The 17,422-nt window shown below is 37.0% G+C and overlaps 1 protein-coding gene across 2 annotated transcripts; it reads left to right on the plus strand.

Moving 5' to 3' along the window:
• Positions 1-48: 48 nt before the first annotated feature.
• Positions 49-13,856, plus strand: LOC6047436. 2 transcript variants are annotated; one of them, XM_038260561.1, is made up of 8 exons: positions 49-429; positions 489-1,253; positions 7,077-9,771; positions 9,831-10,044; positions 10,102-10,350; positions 10,414-10,713; positions 10,773-10,889; positions 11,530-13,856. In XM_038260561.1, the coding sequence occupies exons 1-8, from the start codon at positions 405-407 to the stop codon at positions 11,656-11,658; spliced, it is 4,494 nt and encodes a 1,497-aa protein (XP_038116489.1). In that variant the 5' UTR covers positions 49-404; the 3' UTR covers positions 11,659-13,856. The 2 variants fall into 2 exon arrangements, with proteins under 2 accessions (XP_038116489.1, XP_038116488.1); XM_038260560.1 differs by having other exon boundaries at positions 9,831-10,350.
• The last annotated feature ends 3,566 nt before the right edge of the window (positions 13,857-17,422 follow it).

The following is a 17,422-nucleotide window of genomic DNA, read 5'->3' on the forward strand; positions in this document are numbered from 1 at the left end:
CTGTTTGCTGCCCTTCGCCCACCCCTGCGCAACTGTCATGTCAAGTTTTTTTTCGCAAATTTTGCATCAAAAAATCGAATCTCGACGCAGAAAAATGGTCCAGTTTTTAACTCGCTGCTAAAAGTGTTGAAAAAGTGCAATTTTTCTCGCCAATATGGCTTGATTTGCGTGCTCGTTGTGCTCGGTGGCAATTATGAAGTGGCAGCGCGAATCTTCGCCATCGGAAGTCCCACTTTAAAGGGTAAAATCAGTGCTCTCGAAACAAAGGGAGAGCAAAAACGCAGTTGTGTTACGGTTCGGAAGTGGGGAAAAATCGATACCTTCTCGATTTTCGCTAGGCCGTGAAAAACGGGCAATTTTTGGGCTCTTGGGTGGGATTTTGGTGATTTGCCACCGGTTTCAGGATGGAGGTGGCCGTTTTAAAACCGGGTAAGATTCGGGTTGCGGTATTGAGTTTGGAATTTGTTGACTTATTGGTTCTTTTACAGAAAACCCGGAAGACCTTCGAGGAAACGGCAACAACAACAATAACAATGGTGCAATGGCCAGTTGTGACAAACTGCTGGAGGACGTGAGCCCGGTGGCGGCTGCAGCCGTCATGACAAGTAGCGTGGCCAGCCTGTTGGACGATACGACTCCCAGCGATTCCGGCATCCAGCTGCTGGATTCGGAGTCCAGTGGTGGGTTGAACGAGTCGATGATCTCCAGCGCCGGGGGGTTTGACTTTGCCGAGCTGCAGAACAACAACAAAATGGCCCTGGACAGTCCGGTGAAGGAGGAAGACCTCGGGAAGTTTGTCGAGATTGACATCCAGCAGGGGGAGAAGGAAGAGGTTGTGCCGGTGGCAACCGCTGAGGAAGTCGAGCAAGCAATCAGCCAGGTGCCGGACGAGATGGTGTCGAGCACCTGTTCGACGTTCGACACGGAGAACATTGTGTACCGGCGGCGGGCGAAGAAAGTGGTTCCGGCGGCAAACAAAACCCCGAAGAAGCGGGTTTCCTTTCACGAAGATATTTTGAAAAATACCAAAACGGATAACATTCACATTGAGCATGGGTTCATTACGTACAAATCGGGTGCGAGCAAGAACAAGCAGCAGATTGGGGGCAAGGGCGGAAGGTACTCGTGGTGCACGGAGTACGGCGCTGGCGGTGACGATGACGGGTACGATCTTGGGGATGAGGACTCGGGCGAGAATCGGCAGTACGTGTACAGGAATGCGTGCTCGGACGTGCTGGATTATGGCAAAACTGGTGAGTCTTCCTTTAAACCTATTCCATATTACATTAAAAACCTTCAGAGAGGAAGTAGAGAATAAGTAATCCGTAGTCATTTCCCTGTCTCCCGCTCGCATTTTTTCATTGCGGTTTTCTGAGAGAACAAAAGAATCTTTGGCGAGAAGGCTTGAACCAAAATTCTAAAAAAAACATCATTCAGATATTGAATAGTTCGAAAATACAAAAGAAAAAAAATCAAAAAATTGAAAATTGAAAAAGTTTAATATTTTAAAAGTATGGTTCAGACTCTATTCTTCTCTATCAATTGTCGACAAATTTCATTCGGAATAACCGAAATGCCCATTTTTTCAATGCCTAGAATTTGAAAAAAATAATACCATCCGTACTCGATTATTACAATTTAAAAATATTAAAAATTGCGGGATAAAAAATTCAAGAATTTAAAAAAAATCAAATTTCTATACCCACAAAATCAAAAATGGAAATATGCAAATTCAAAATTCATTACATTAGAAAAGCCTCAAATTTAAATATTGAAAAAATACATCATTTACAGGGTTTCGATCCTCACGCCTTTTTCGCTCATTCGTGAGGACGAGCGCTGCGTGAGCCTGCTCACGTTTGCTCGTGCTCACGTTCGCTCTGATTTTATCAGCTTAGCTTCAAAATTCAAATATTAAAAAATTCTCCAAAAATTGAAATTCAAATATTCACAAATTCTAAAAACAAAAAATTGTAAAATTTTAAAGATTAAAAAATATCTAAAATTCAAGTATTTAAAAAAAATCTAAAAATCTAAAATTCTAAAATTTTAAATTTCAAAGATACTAAAAATTTTAAAATTCTATAATTTTAAAATTTTGAAATTCTTAAACGCTTAAATTTTAAAATTCTACAATTCTAAAATTAAAAATTTCTAAAATTCTAAAATTCTAAAATTTTTAAATTCTAAAATTCTAAAACTTTGAAATTTTTAAATTTTGAAATTCTAAAATTCTAAAATTTTTAAATTCTGAAATTTTGAAATTATAAAATAATTAAATTATAAAATTATAAAATTATTAAATCATAAAATTATTAAATTATAAAATTATAAAATTATTAAATAGCAGACCAAGGGTGCACATGATACTGATGATACTCGTCGGTTGACACACCTAGGCGAGGAACATCCCGGAAAGAGCCCAACTACATCCGTAGTGCTGTTTGGACAAAACAGCATGGCTCTGGTTCCTTGCAAGTGTCCTATTTTCTTACCTCCACGTTGGCTTGGTTTAGTCATCATGATGACAAGGTGTAACCTAGCTGGTGGCCTGTGGAAACGACTCGTAAACCTTTGACCAGCGAGGGTCAGAGTAGAGACGGCTAGAAGAAAGGGGCGCGTCAATGTGGGAAAGGGAAGTAATTTGTGATTGTAGACGGTATTGTTTTGATTCGCAGTATGTTGAGTCAACTGCTGTGGATGTACCTGAGCATCGCAGAACGGGGTTTCTCTTCTTTCCATTTCAGCTAACAGCTATCTTCTGTTTATTTTGTTTCACTGATTTTCTAAAACGGCTTCTGCTTACTATCCTCCGTTTGATTTCGATTTTACTCATTTGATTCTTTTATTTCTCAACGCTTTTCCACTCTATTTTACCAATTGATGCTGCTGTAACAAACTGTCTGCTTTCCCTTAATTTGGCAGCGATGTCAATTTTGTTCATCATGTGCCTTTTCTTTATTTATCTATTTGAATAACTGCTCATCTTCCCTGTAAATTGCGCTCAATACAATCTAAGCTTGTTTGTTACCTCTATTTATTAACTATTGTTAATTTCTTTATCTACTTCATAAATTACTATCTTTCTTTTACTTTTGATTCTTTACATAGTATATTTCCTTCACTGTCCATTGTTTTGAAACTTCACCTTATTCTTAAGCAAGGTTGGAGCCCTTACTCAATTTATGGAATGATTAAAGGATTAACACAAACATTACTATTGTACTTTTGATAAACTTTTATAACATGCTTAGGACCAAAAATTGTAACAAAACACCGCGACAAAAGAAATAGCAACAGATAAACAGACTCAACTCTAGGAATGATTTCAGCAGAAAACAATACACAGTAAATAACAATTAGTTTTTGAATTAAAACTAAAAATAAAACAGTTTTTGCTTTAATGAAAGTTGATAGGCACACTATAAATGGTTAGGCGCTTATACTTACATCAAACCCTACTTAATGTACCACCCCCGGCCGAGTTAAAATGCGTAACCGGAAAAGAAGGTGTGCATGCCTGGCACGAACACTCAAAGCGTGTTCTAGCGTGTTGCTCGTACTGACTCAGAGCAAGGGTGAGATGTAGGTGTAAGGGCAGTGCGTGTTCGTCGGGAACCTGGTGCATAAGATCGGTCAAGGCCCGTTCTTACACTGAAAATTGCGAATTGCGAAATTATAAAATTATTAAATAATCAAAATATTAAATTATTAAATTATTTGATTATTAAATTATTAAATTATTAAATTATTAAATTTATTTAATTATTAAATTATTAAATTATTAAATTATTAAATAATTAAATTATTAAATTATTAAATTATTAAATTATTAAATTATTAAATTATTAAATTATTAAATTATTAAATTATTAAATTATTAAATTATTAAATTAATAAATTATTATATTATTAAATTATTAAATTATTAAATTATTAAATTATTAAATTATTAAATTATTAAATTATTAAATTATTAAATTATTAAATTATTAAATTATTAAATTATTAAATTATTAAATTATTAAATTATTAAATTATTTAATTATTTAATTATTAAATTATTAAATTATTAAATTATTAAATTATTAAATTATTAAATTATTAAATTATTAAATTATTAAATTATTAAATTATTAAATTATTAAATTATTAAATTATTAAATTATTAAATTATTAAATTATTAAATTATTAAATTATTAAATTATTAAATTATTAAATTATTAAATTATTAAATTATTAAATTATTAAATTATTAAATTATTAAATTATTAAATTATTAAATTATTAAATTATTAAATTATTAAATTATTAAATTATTAAATTATTAAATTATTAAATTATTAAATTATTAAATTATTAAATTATTAAATTATTAAATTATTAAGTTATTAAATTATTAAATTATTAAATTATTAAATTATTAAGTTATTAAATTAGTAAATTATTAAATTATTAAATTATTAAATTATTAAATTATTAAATTATTAAATTATTAAATTATTAAATTATTAAATTATTAAATTATTAAATTATTAAATTATTAAATTATTAAATTATTAAATTATTAAATTATTAAATTATTAAATTATTAAATTATTAAATTATTAAATTATTAAATTATTAAATTATTAAATTATTAAATTATTAAATTATTAAATTATTAAATTATTAAATTATTAAATTATCAAATAATTTATTTTAAATTGTTAAATTATTGAATTATTAAATTATTTAATTATTTAATTTTTAATTATTAAATTATTTAATTATTAAAAAAATCTAAAATTCTAAAATTCCAGAAATTCTAAAATTGTGAAATTCTGAAATTCCAAAATTTTAAAATTCCAAAATTCTAGAATTCTGAAATTCTAAAATTCCAAAGTTTTGAAATTCTTAAATCCTTCAACTCTAAAATTCTTAAAAAAAATATTTCAAAAATTTAAAAATTCTATTATCACAAATTCAAGAATTAAAAAAATCCAAAATCTTAAACTTTTGAAAATTTCAGGATTCTAAAATTTTAAAATTTGGTAATAAAAAAATTCAGAATCTCAAAAATTTGGAAATATTAAAATTAAAAAAAATATAAATTTTAAAAATTTTAAACAGAAAAAATGCATATTATTTTCTTTTAATTTTCAAAATCTTAAACTTTATATAAAACCAAATAAATATATTGGATATTTAAGCTCTAAAAAATGTAAAAGTTAAACACTTAAAATTTGTAGATTCCAAAATTTATAAAAACAGAATTTTAATCCAGATTCACAAAAACACAAAGATTTAATTTATATTTATTTTTATATTGAAATCATCTGTTAAAATTGCTTGTTAAAAGGCCCATATTTGATTCATGAGAAAAATTCTGGAGATTTAAAAAAAAAAGGTTCAATAAACCAAATTTCCGGTTTTTGATTTTTGGGTGTTTTTGAAACCGCCTTGAGTCAGGGTTATTAATTGGACCTTTTAAAAAAAACTCCAGAATTGTAGTCTCTCATTTTTAATAACTCATGCTTGAAGATATGGTGGAGAGATAAATATTATTTTAAAAGAATATGTGAGACTAATTTCCGCTAAACAAAGGAACATTATCAAACAAATGTAATACAGTAGCTGTTCGGTAACTGGACTGCTTTTTAACGTCAAAAATCCAAAACAAACCGAAATGACCGAGGGGTTAATGAATGCAAAAATCTTGTTCAATTAATAAAAGAAACTTTTTTCTTTTTTTGTAATTTCAAGGCACATTCAAAGAATAATACAAGTTAAGCATTGTAAATACATTATAGTAACTTTTATTTTTATATTTCATCAGGAAAATATTATGCATCGGTGGTCCCCTCATAATTTTTCGTTCAGCCCAGTTAACGAATAAGTACTGTACTGCCGTTCTACGCATTATTGTCCCATGTTCAAAAAAGTGCAACTGAGAAAAAGGCGATTGAAATTTTTCGACCGTTTTTTGTGTTTCTACGCATAATTGTCCCGTGGTTCCCTATTCACCCCATAAGTCCTTAATCATCCCAGTTGACAGTTTATCACTCTTATTTGTAATCCTCTTGCAACACAACAGGTAAACAAGACACAATACTTCGTAAAACTGATAATTTTGTGATAGAAAATGCTTGGTGGGACAATTATGCGTAGCGGTACAACGATGGGACAAACAGACTTGGTGTTGTTTTCACTAACTTTACGAACAAAGTACTGGATTTTATGTATTTTTTTCGAAAAGTAAACGTCAAACTAAACCTAAAAATGACAATTGGTCAGAATCGACAAAAATGACATGGGACAATTATGCGTAGAACGGCAGTGTAGTATGTTGATGAGGTACACTGCCGTTCTACGCATAATTGTCCCATGTTCGAAAAAGTGCAACTGAGAAAAACGCGATTGAAAATTTTCGATCGATTTCTGTGTTTCTACGCATAATTGTCCCGTGAGTTCTTATTCGTCCTATGTGTCCCCAATCGCCCCAGTTAGTAGTTTATCACTCTTATTTATGATCCTCTTGCTATACAGTATGTAAACACGACATAATGCTACATAAAACTAATGATTCCGTATAAGAAAATACTTGGTGGGACAATTATGCGTAGAAGTTTAACGATGGGACAAACAGACTTGATGTTGTTTTCAATGAGTTTCCGAACAATGTACCCGATTTTATGTGTTTTTCTTAAAGTATACGACAAACTAAACTTAAAAATGTTAAAAAGTCAAAATCGTCCAAAAATGACATGGGACAATTATGCGTAGAACGGCAGTACAAGTAATGGAAATCATCAACTAAATTTAATTTATGAAAAAAAAAAACAAAAAAACAATTCTTACGGCGGTATTTTTATACAACGTTCAGATTTTTTAAATTTTTGAATTTTAAAAGCTTAGGTTTCTTAAATTTTAGAATTTTGAATCATAGTTTTAAATTTTTTTTACATTTAGCATTTTTGAGTTTTTAAAATCTGTTTTATTTTTTGTTCAATTTCGTCGCCGTGCCTTCCGAGCACCGATACTATGAAGTGTGAACTTGTTTCACTAACTCGCATTCCCTTCCCTCTTCTTCCAGACGTTTTCGAGAACATCGAGGACGAGAAGCACTACGTCAAGTACGACAACTCGGGCGTGTTCGAGTACGGCCCGCCAACGGCGGCGGAACATCACCAGCAACAACAACAACAGCAGCGCAAAGACTTCTACAAGTGCGCCTGCTCGGACTCAAACAGCAGCTTGGACTCGGGAAGTAGCAACGAAGGAGGCGCTGCGGCCGCAAATTACAAGCAGGGCAAGTCCAACAGCTGCGAGTGCATTGGCGGTGGCGGCGGTCAGCAGAACAATAACAATGTCATTTCGGACAATTGCTACTACAGCGAGCCAAACATTGAACATCTGGACGAGTTTAATGGGAATGTTGGGGTGGGGGCTGCGGCTGCGGCTGGGGAGAAGGTGGTCAAGTCGGTTTGGAGTAAGGAGAAGAAACCCAAGAGTAGCTGCTTGAAGAAGACGAAGCGGAACATGATGTACACGAACGTGGTGGTGCCGGAGTACGATCTGACGAAGAAGGTGAAGAAGTTTAATGTGCACCATAGGTCGGTGATTGATAATAGCAAGATGATCTTCGGGTCGTTGAAGGATATCTTTGGGATTTCGCTGCCGGAGAGGGGAGTTCCGGAGGGTTCGGAAGATTTGTCTACGGTGCGGGAGTGCATCCCGGAGTCGAACGAGCCGATGATTGACGACTTTACCGTGGTGCAGAAGCCGAAGAACTTCCTGTCGAAGAGTTTGGACGGGGGATTCGGAGGAGGGGGTGCTAAGGCGAAGGGGAACGTGAAGAAGTACGTGCACAATGTGGATGAGCAGCTGCGTCGGAAGAACGATGAGGATTTGTACGCGCCGAGCAGGAAGAACAGCGTTGAAGAGGAGGAGAAGCAGCGGGTGGAGGAGGAGGAGGAAGTTGTGGTTCAGAAGCCGAGCGATTTGCCGTTGGCGGAACAGCCCAGACCTGCGTACAGGAACAAGTACATCATCAACGGGGAGAGTACCGTGTTTGAGCACACCGGAGTGTCGTACTGCTACGACGAGGAAGAGGGCAAGTCGCAGGCTACCGACGACGGCATCGGAACTCCGAAGGACCTCCCGATCGGGGAATCTACCAGCGGTTCCTTCATCGGCAAAACGCAAATCAAGAAGAAGCTTTCGAACATTTTCCAGAAAATGAACGTAATTGGGTCGAACGCGACAACGCCGTCACCTTCGGCGGCGCAAGCTCCAGCCCCATTGCCCCCGGTTCCACTGCTGAGCCGTAGTGGCGGCGACGGAGCGCTGGAAGAACCGAAGGGGCTCGAGCAGCCAACCCGGATGGAAAGCAGCACCATTTCTTCGTGCGGCAGTGATCACAGCTCGTCGGTGCTGTCCGAGACTAAGGGAGGTGGGACAACTCCTCGTGAGAATACCAACCGCGAGCTCGTCTCACCGCGAAGTTCCTCCAAGAACCGCCATCTGGCGTCCCCAATGCGGAAGAAGTCGCTCACGACGCGGCTCGAGCCGAACTCCTCGCGGGCCCGCATGAGTCCGGACTTGTTCAACCCGGCGGCCGCGGGGCGCCATCATCTGGTGACCCTGGCGGACGAGTTTGACGACATTTTGACGGTGACCACCAGCAACGAGACGGACAAGGACAGCTCGAACGACTTGGTGATTCTGGACTACCCGTCGACGAGTAGCACGCCGACGCCGGACGGCGGAGAGGTCCCTGGGGAGAAGGTCAGTCCGTTCGTGGTGCCGTCGTCGCGACGGTACAACCCGATGACGGCGTCCACCAGCTCCGCTTCGACGTCCAAGAGTTCGTTGATCAACCGGTTCTTGCGGAACGTCACGCAGAAGAAGATTCTGGAGGCGACCATCAAGCAGAACAGCTTCTTCCAGGCCAAGCTGGGCACCGAGCGGAAGCTGTTTGAGAGTCTCGTGCCGAAGGGGGTGAAGGCGCTGAACCGGGACCTGATTGAAGATCTGAACGCGGAGATCGCGATGGAGATCGAGCTGAGCTCGTCGGCTTGCCAGCTGGACCGGATTCAGCTGAACGAGGCCCACCTGGACCAGGGCGGGTACGGACTGTCGCTCGGGGAGATCAAGTTCGACGGGGGTGGCGTTGGGGTCGGGGAAATTCCAGTGGACGTCTTCAACGGGAACCGATTGCACATCTTCCGCAACGAGAACGAGGTGCTGATGAAGGCGTTCAAGCTGTACAACGGATACTCCCGGGAGGGGTACATGACACCGGTGCTGGTTCTCCTAACCGACAAAACGCTCTACGTCACGGATCAGGTGCAGAACCGGCTCTGCAACAAGTTCGTTCTGCCGTACTCGGAGCTGGACGTCATCCTGGTTGGTCCGTACGGAAATACCGTCCTGTTGAGCAACTCTGCACGAGACATGCAGCAGGTGCTGCTCGCCGGAGGTCCCTACCCGGCGGATGGCCTGGTCTCCAGCTTGGAACTGTGCGCTCGACGGGGTGGATCCGTCCTGCCGGCGATCGGACAACTAACCCTGGACCATCTTGCCCCGCTGCAAGCCTTTGTACGGGATAACTCCAACGTGAGTCGAGAGGACATCTGGAAGTACTACGCCGTGGTCAACGTGCCCGCCGGAACTCTCGGCGGCGAGGAGGAACCGCTGGGACCGCACATCAAGGGACCTCTCATGCACCGACGGATGTCCCACGCCGGCTTCGTGGACCACTGGTCCGCTGGATACTTTTTACTGAAGTAAGTACTCCTCAGACATGCAAAAGTCCCCTCAAACTAAACCACCTTTTCCCCGTTAGGGCGGGAGTCCTGTACCTGTTCGGGGACGCCAGCCAGAAGCTTCCAACCTGGGCCGTCGCACTCGCCGAGTGCCAAGGCGCCCGCCGTTCGCTCAACTCCGGCCGACCGTACTGCTTCGAGCTGTTGCTGCGCACCGGCGCCCTCCAGCTGGCCGCTCCCGACGAGTACGTCGCGTCCGACTGGCTCCAGGCGCTGGTCCAAGCGGCCAGCGGGGTAAGATCCTCAACCTTAATCCCTCCTTTGACAATCACTAATCATCCAACCTTTCAGCTCTTCGAGCTCCAGGAACGCCGCCGTACGCTCGGCTGCACGCTCATCATGACCTCGAACCACCTGCTCACGCTGCGCGAGGACTTTAGCGCTCCGCTGCGCCGGTCTACCGGCGCAGGAGGTCACTCCAGCGCCAACTCCAGCTTGATGCTGTCCCCGGCGAAGGAGAACGTCAACCCGAACGCGCAGCTTCCCGGTGGAGCATCCAGAAAGCTCAGCAATTCCAACGTTCTGGACACGTCGTCGGAGGTAACCGCCACGCCTTCCATGAACCTTGAAGAATCCTAACGAATCGCGTACTCGCTGTTTCAGATAAGTTCGATCCGCTCGACGGGCAGCACGCCGACGCGGTTCAACAGCGACCGGCGCTCCAACTCGACGACGAGTACGCCGACCAGGGGTGCCGCCAACCTGCAGTCCCCGTCGCGGAGCTACCGGCCGGGCTCGTCGATTGACGCCATCATCGGGACCACCGGGGACGATCGGAGCCACACCAACATGAGCAGCTTCTACGGGAAGAACTCGGGCGTGGAGGTGCTGACGTGCGCGAGCATCGACGAGATGAGCGCCGTCAAGATTCCGGCCATCTCGTCGAATTGGTGGTGCATTCTGGTGAGTTTGGGGTGTTTAAGTGTGGTTAGGATTGACTCTAATTTCGAATTTTGTTGCAGGAATTCGAATGCCAAGAGGTGCGCGAAAACTCGGACGACCTGGTGGTGTTCTTCTCGACCAGTTCCGAGCAGGAACGGTTCCTGTCGATGCTGGAGTCCATCTGGCACTCGAAGAAGGTAAGTGCGTTTGACTTTTGGTGAGAATCCATTCCGGATACTGTCAAAAACCTTTGACAGAGCTGGTTCCTCAGGACGTTGCGAATTCGACCTCTTGCGCACAAATCCGTTACTGCCGGATGGTTCCAACAAGACCTGTCCGCCGGGAGTGGCCCTTAAAAGGGCACCCAGTCATGCTTCCGCCTTTCGATCACCCCACGTTCGTCCGTCAAGATTCCCCCCTCCTTATCTAAACAAATTTCGACTCGCGGCATGAAGCCTTTACGGGATTTGCTGAGTTTCTTGTAGAACTTACGCATTTTGTGTTGACTTTCATGATTAACTTATTTTAAAGTGAAATGTTAAACTTTTCTTCACTTTTTGACGTCTTGCTTTCGCCAAGCGGCCAAACTCAGCGCCTCCTTTGATTTGTTCAAGTTTTACTTTTGACAGCTCTTTGTTGTCATCACGAAAAGCGTGCACGCTAAAGGTACGATTACTCACTTTTTGGGTAAAATCTTAATGTTTTGTTTTTTTTTATGAAAATCAATTTCAAATCAACGGATCAAAATTCTGTAAAATAGAAAATTGATGACAACTTCCGAAATCTTGATTAAATAATCTAATTTGGTCAATTACTCCTACCCAATCGCGTGCACAGGAGGATCCCTTCCCGGCGTCCATCATGACCAGCGGGGACGACCTGTACCAGCACTGTTCGAAGCTGTTCCTCGAGATCAACCGGTCGTGGGAACCGCTGCTGACGGCCGCCCTCGGTTATCCGCAGTAAGAGATTCTTCGCTGTGTCGTTACTTTCTTGGTTTTTGAGTTTTTCCAAACTATCAAAAGGAACGACTTAGTAAATAAAAAAACGGAGACCAGTGATAATTGTGTATAGGATACCAGATATAGCTAGTTATAGTCTTTGTACAAGTGCTTTATTGTAAACTTTTTTTTTGGTTTTGGGCTGGTTCCAAACTTAGGACAAAGTCGAAATTTCGTTGTATATTGCAAAATTTTATGGATTACCATTTTTTTACTTTATTATTGTGTAAAAATTACTTTTATTCGGTGCTTATAAAGTGAATTATTTTTTTTTTCGCATAAACTGATGAATTAAGATCCTCAAATTTTAGAAATAAGTATAGACAATATGGATTTAAGCATGTTTACACACTATGAAATATAATCAAAATTAAAAAAAAAGTATTAATCAAGCCCACTTTCAAATGATTAACGTACTCTTGCAAGACAAAAATGTTTAGCTTTATATATACTCGTCAATGTGCTATATTCATATATGCAGCAACCTGTAGCTTTGTACGGTTAACATAAACACACACATATTTATATATTTTTGGTGGAAAATAAGCTAAAGCCACAGGGCAAACCCGAACCCCAAAGATCAGGAATAATCTCATCCAACATCACATCACTTATCGGTTTGACATTTTATCGAATTTTGAATAATATTTCGAGTGATCTCTCTGTCTTCGATAACATCACATTTATCACGGTAGAAAAAACTAACATCTCCTGGAAAGCAGGAGATCCCAGTCCTGAATTTGACAGATGCCCACCTTACCTTTGTTTGCCTTGGTTATGTGCTACACATCAATACAAACTAACCTAAAGGTGAGGAACGATCGTCAAACGCAGGGTTGGGCTCAGTCTCATTTGGTAAACAAAACAGTTCCTTCAGTTTGGATTTCATTTATCTTTTCACTAGCATTAACAACTCCACTACCACTACTAAGAGCTTCTGTCTTTCGCTTACGCTGCTGTTTACAAGCAAGATTTCCCATCGTGACACAAAATGCAAAAGCAAACCTTATTCATATTTGAATCCTTTGGCATTCCAAAACTAACAAATGGCGCCTTTGACTTTGACGTTTGCCTCAGTGCGCCGCTATCATAATTGACAGTACGCGCACGAGGCTGCTGTCAAAAGTCGGTACGCCATTTTGACAAATCCGACAGATCATCATGCAACAAAAAAGATGTTAAATCTTGCAAAACGATATTTACTCAAAACTTGATGTGCTTAGCTTATAGGCTTAAAAATGTGGCTGATTGATTCAAAACTAATGAAAACACACGCAAATATTATAAAATTGCATGTTACGCTGCTTACCACCCAAAAAACACTGAAACAAAACAAATCGCAGAAATCGCTGCTTTTGCAGTTGGAAAACAAAATATAACAATATTTAACCTCACTTTCGTACTGAACGCGCGCGCGGATGCACCCACAATCTCACTCTTTCCTACGATTTAAAAGTTCGAGAAAGAAAATTTGAATACTCCTTTTCTAAGCGCAAAAGGTGTAAACAAGGAAACAAGAAACTCTTAAAAAGCCCTATTTTACCGGCGAAATCCTAACCTATAACCATCGAGATCGAAACTAGTCACACTTTAATTCGTTTCCGCACTAACTCAAACACTAAAAGCATCTAACTTTAAAACATCAAAATTACACCAAAACCAACACGCTTCAGATTATCCCATTTCTCCTCGGTGATGGAATCTTGGTGTTAGGATATTTGTGTCGTATCATTAAGATTAAAACAAATCCTGAACCAGAACGTTATAAGAAGAAAGATATGGCACAATCGCGTTGCAATAAGGACTGACTTTTTGAAAACGGAGAATTTCGCTTGGATTGTGAAAACTACTTTGCAAAAAATCACACAAACAAAAACAGTGAAACAATAATTTCTATACTCTGATGTTTATAAACAAATATATCTAATAATAACAAACAATAAAGTTTCAAAATAACAACAACAAAAAACATATAAACACACAAATTGCAATGTTACAAGCAAAATAGAAACACGTAATATAAGTACTATCCAGCCATAAAAGATCCAAAAAGTTACCCGTCAACAAAAGAAGCATAACAAAACGAAAGTAATCTCAAAAAATGATATATATCAAGTGAAGCAAGACTCAACAAATAAAAGAGCAACCAAATGAAGAAGAGAACATTATTTTGTCGTTTTTCACTGATCCGAAATTCTTTGAAGTCCCGAAAATCTTTGGGCGTAATATTTGAACGACCCCTCATCTTGTTTCTTTTTGCATTTTTTGAATTGTATAAAATTGTCTTTTTTTTCCTGATTTTTTTTGACATTTTCAATATTTTTATTTTTTTTTTACTTTTCTCAGAATATCTTTTAAAAATTACAAATCTTCTCGCTATCGCTATCCCCTTTTGAATTATCCAAAAATAATGTTGATAAAGATAACATTATTGTTATTTCGACAATGTTCAATAATATTATCGCCGATAATGGACGATAACTTATTTTTTAAATCTTTCTAAAGTCGACTTAATTCATGTTAAATTTTCATTGCTTTCACTGAGAATATATTTTTTGAAAATTTAGCAAGTTTCAAAGTATAAATACTCAAAATTGTTACCGTGTTTTTCGAAAATTCGAAAATTTTCATAATTTACAATTATCAAACGAAGCGAAACTTTTTATGCATTTTCACATCATTAGATTTTGTTCTGTGAAAAAAAAAAGTTTCACAAAATGTCGTAATTAATTTCAAAATACATACTTAAATGTTCATAGTTTGCAAACGAAGCGATATTTGTTATGCACTTTCACTTTATTAGTGTTTTTTTTTATTGATATACTAAAATTTCCACAAAATACTGTATTTTTAGGAAATATGTACCGTAAACCGGGGTGACTTTGATAGGATTTCAATTTGTTTTTAGAATATTTTTCAACAGGTAAGGTTTTTCTCAAGATTATCATTTTTAAAACATGTACTGGGGTAGATTACACAAAGTCCATGTACTATTTCGGAAAAAAGTTTTTTCAATAATGTTTAGAAAAATAGTTACGTTAAAAAATTTTAGTTTTAATTCCGGGGTGACTTTGATAGTCATAGTTTTTCTTGTTAAAATCATATTTAAGATGTTCAAATTTTATTTGTACGTTAAATGTACCATCACTAAACTGCCGTTTTACGCATAATTGTCCCATGTCAGTTTTTGACGATTTTGACTTTATGCCATTTTTAAGTTTAGTCTGATGTGTACTTTAAGAAAAACACATAAAATCTGGTACTTTGTTCGGAAACTCATCAAAAACAACACCAAGTCTGTTTGTCCCATCGTTGAACTTCTACGCATAATTGTCCCACCAAGTATTTTCTTACACGGAATCATTAGTTTTACTAAGCATTATGCCTTGTTTATCTGTTGTATAGCAAGAGGATCACAAATAAGGGTGATAAACTGCTAACTGGGGCGATTAGGGACACATAGGGCGAATAGGAACCAACGGGACAATTATGCGTAGAACCACATAAATCGGTCGAAAAATTTCAATCGCGTTTTTCTCAGTTGCACTTTTTTGAACATGGGACAATTATGCGTAGAACGGCAGTAAAGTAGCTGATATAGTTTGTAAGAAAAAAAAAATCAATGTTTATATTAAGTTTACTAAGTTTATAAGCTTTTTAGAAAAATACATATAAATTTTAGGTAAAATTGTTAAAAAGTCGGAATTTTGCCTGAAATTTGTTAAAACAGTTTTGTTTATAAAATTATCGATTTATATTGCATTTTATACTGAATTCAAAGCACGAATCACAAGTTTTCACATTTTACATGAAATTTGTTCAACTGAAATTGCATATAAATTTGGAGATTTTTTTTAAATGTGTTTCAAAAATACATATTATTTATTATTTACAAACTTTTTTAACCTTTTCCTAGTGGAAAATTGTCCAAAGAATCCGAAAATGCATTCCATTTTCCGATTAAAATTAATGTTCATTGGAAAAATCATGACACTTTGAGAAGTTTAAAATAATGACTTTCATCAACATTTTCTTAACTATAGTTAACTAACTTTTTAAACTTGTCAAAATTTTATGAAAAGTTCTTCTTGAGGTACTTTGAACACTTCTCTACCACGGTCAGTATGATTCTAAACCATTCCTTACGTATTTTAATTGTACTCTTCATTTTGCGGAAAAATCGCAAACCTATCAAAGTCACCCCGGCTATCAAAGTCACCCCGTTTTACGGTACTCAAATTAATAAAAAAAACCGCTAAGGAAGCAAAATTTTAAATGCATTCACAAAAAAAATGATGTACGTTTGAAGCATGTAAAATTTCGCTTCGTTCAATACCAATATTCCATATTTTGAAAATTTCAGTATTTTCGTAAAAATATGGTATTTTGTGAAAATTTTAGTATTTAACAAAAACTCTAAAAAAGTGAAAATGAAACAAAATTTTGGTTCGTTTGATACCCATACTGCAAATTATATCGTAGTTTTTTCGAAAATTTGAGCATTCTTGAAAACACTTTTTATTAAGGTAAACAGCATAATGCAAATTAAAAAAATGTAAGTATTTTCGATATTTTGTGAAAATTTTAGTATTTTTCATACAACTTTAATAAAGTGAAAATGCATACAACTTTAATAAAGTGAAAATGATACCTACATTGCAAATTTTGAAAATTTGAGTACTTTTAAAAATTAAGGACTTTTTTAAACAATTTTCAGTATTTATAATTTGAAACTTTAACTACAATTTCTTAAAATATATTTTTAAGTGATTTAACAGTGATTTTCGAATTTAACATGTTTTAGTAAAGATTTAGTAAAGATTTAACATATAAGTTATCGACCATTATCGGCGATAATACTATCGCCCGACGATAACGATAACCTCTATTGACAATATTATCGTGATCGCTGTACGACAATATTATCGATGATAAGTTTTATCGATTAGCAACCTAGAATATTACTTTTTTTTAGTAATTTTACCTAAAAAATGTATAAAAAGGTAAACCTGATCAAAATTCATGAGAAACTGATGAAAATTCATAAATTCCTGATGTAATCTTACACATTTTTTAGACACATAATCTGTCACCATTCCCTGACGAATATTACCATCATTTTTTTCTGTGAGGTTAGTCGGACTAAATGGCTGTGTGAATATTGGAAAATCTGTATCTTGAGAAAGAATGTTGGTGTCTTCGGCCAAGTTGTAGGCTATTGTTAGGAAGTTTTAGAAAAAAAGGTTGGTCACTTTTTAGTTGGGGTACAAACAAAGTCAAACTAAAAAGTTACGAACTGTCACTTTTGACACGGCGCTCACGCACACTATCAAAACAAACGTTTGGTAGTGTGTGTGAACTCCGTGTAAAAGGGGTGTCAAACTAAAAAGTGACCTCGTTCGTTTGGCAATAGTTAGAGTCAAAGCATCGGGATTCGAGTTTACTTGGATTAAAATGATTCAAGATTTTCTTATTTAACTTTTAGGCCGATGCAAATATTTTTCAAAGTTTTTGTCCCAGGCCGTAGTCCAAAATTTGAATGAAAAAAGTGTTTTAAGATGCATTTTACATTAGTTCAGTTGTTCAGTTTTCAAAAATGTTAGATATGGCAAAAACAAAATTTGTAGTGAAAAAAAACCTTTTTTTGTTTTTTTTCTAAATTGCACCGTTTTCATGTTAAAAGTTTTTGAAGTAAAATTTAAATAAAGTTTTTTTTACTTTTTACTTTG

This window comes from Culex quinquefasciatus, chromosome 3 (assembly GCF_015732765.1).
Source record: "Culex quinquefasciatus strain JHB chromosome 3, VPISU_Cqui_1.0_pri_paternal, whole genome shotgun sequence".
Lineage (NCBI taxonomy): Eukaryota > Metazoa > Arthropoda > Insecta > Diptera > Culicidae > Culex > Culex quinquefasciatus.

What these genes read in the sequence shown, in the direction of transcription:
- LOC6047436 (XM_038260560.1), top strand. Translation starts at nt 405, where the DNA reads ATGGAGGTGGCCGTTTTAAAACCGG. An exon ending in GCTGGATTATGGCAAAACTG is followed by an intron (nt 1,254 to 7,076) that starts GTGAGTCTTCCT and finishes CTCTTCTTCCAG; the next exon opens with ACGTTTTCGAGAACATCGAG. An exon ending in TTCTGGACACGTCGTCGGAG is followed by an intron (nt 10,351 to 10,413) that starts GTAACCGCCACG and finishes TCGCTGTTTCAG; the next exon opens with ATAAGTTCGATCCGCTCGAC.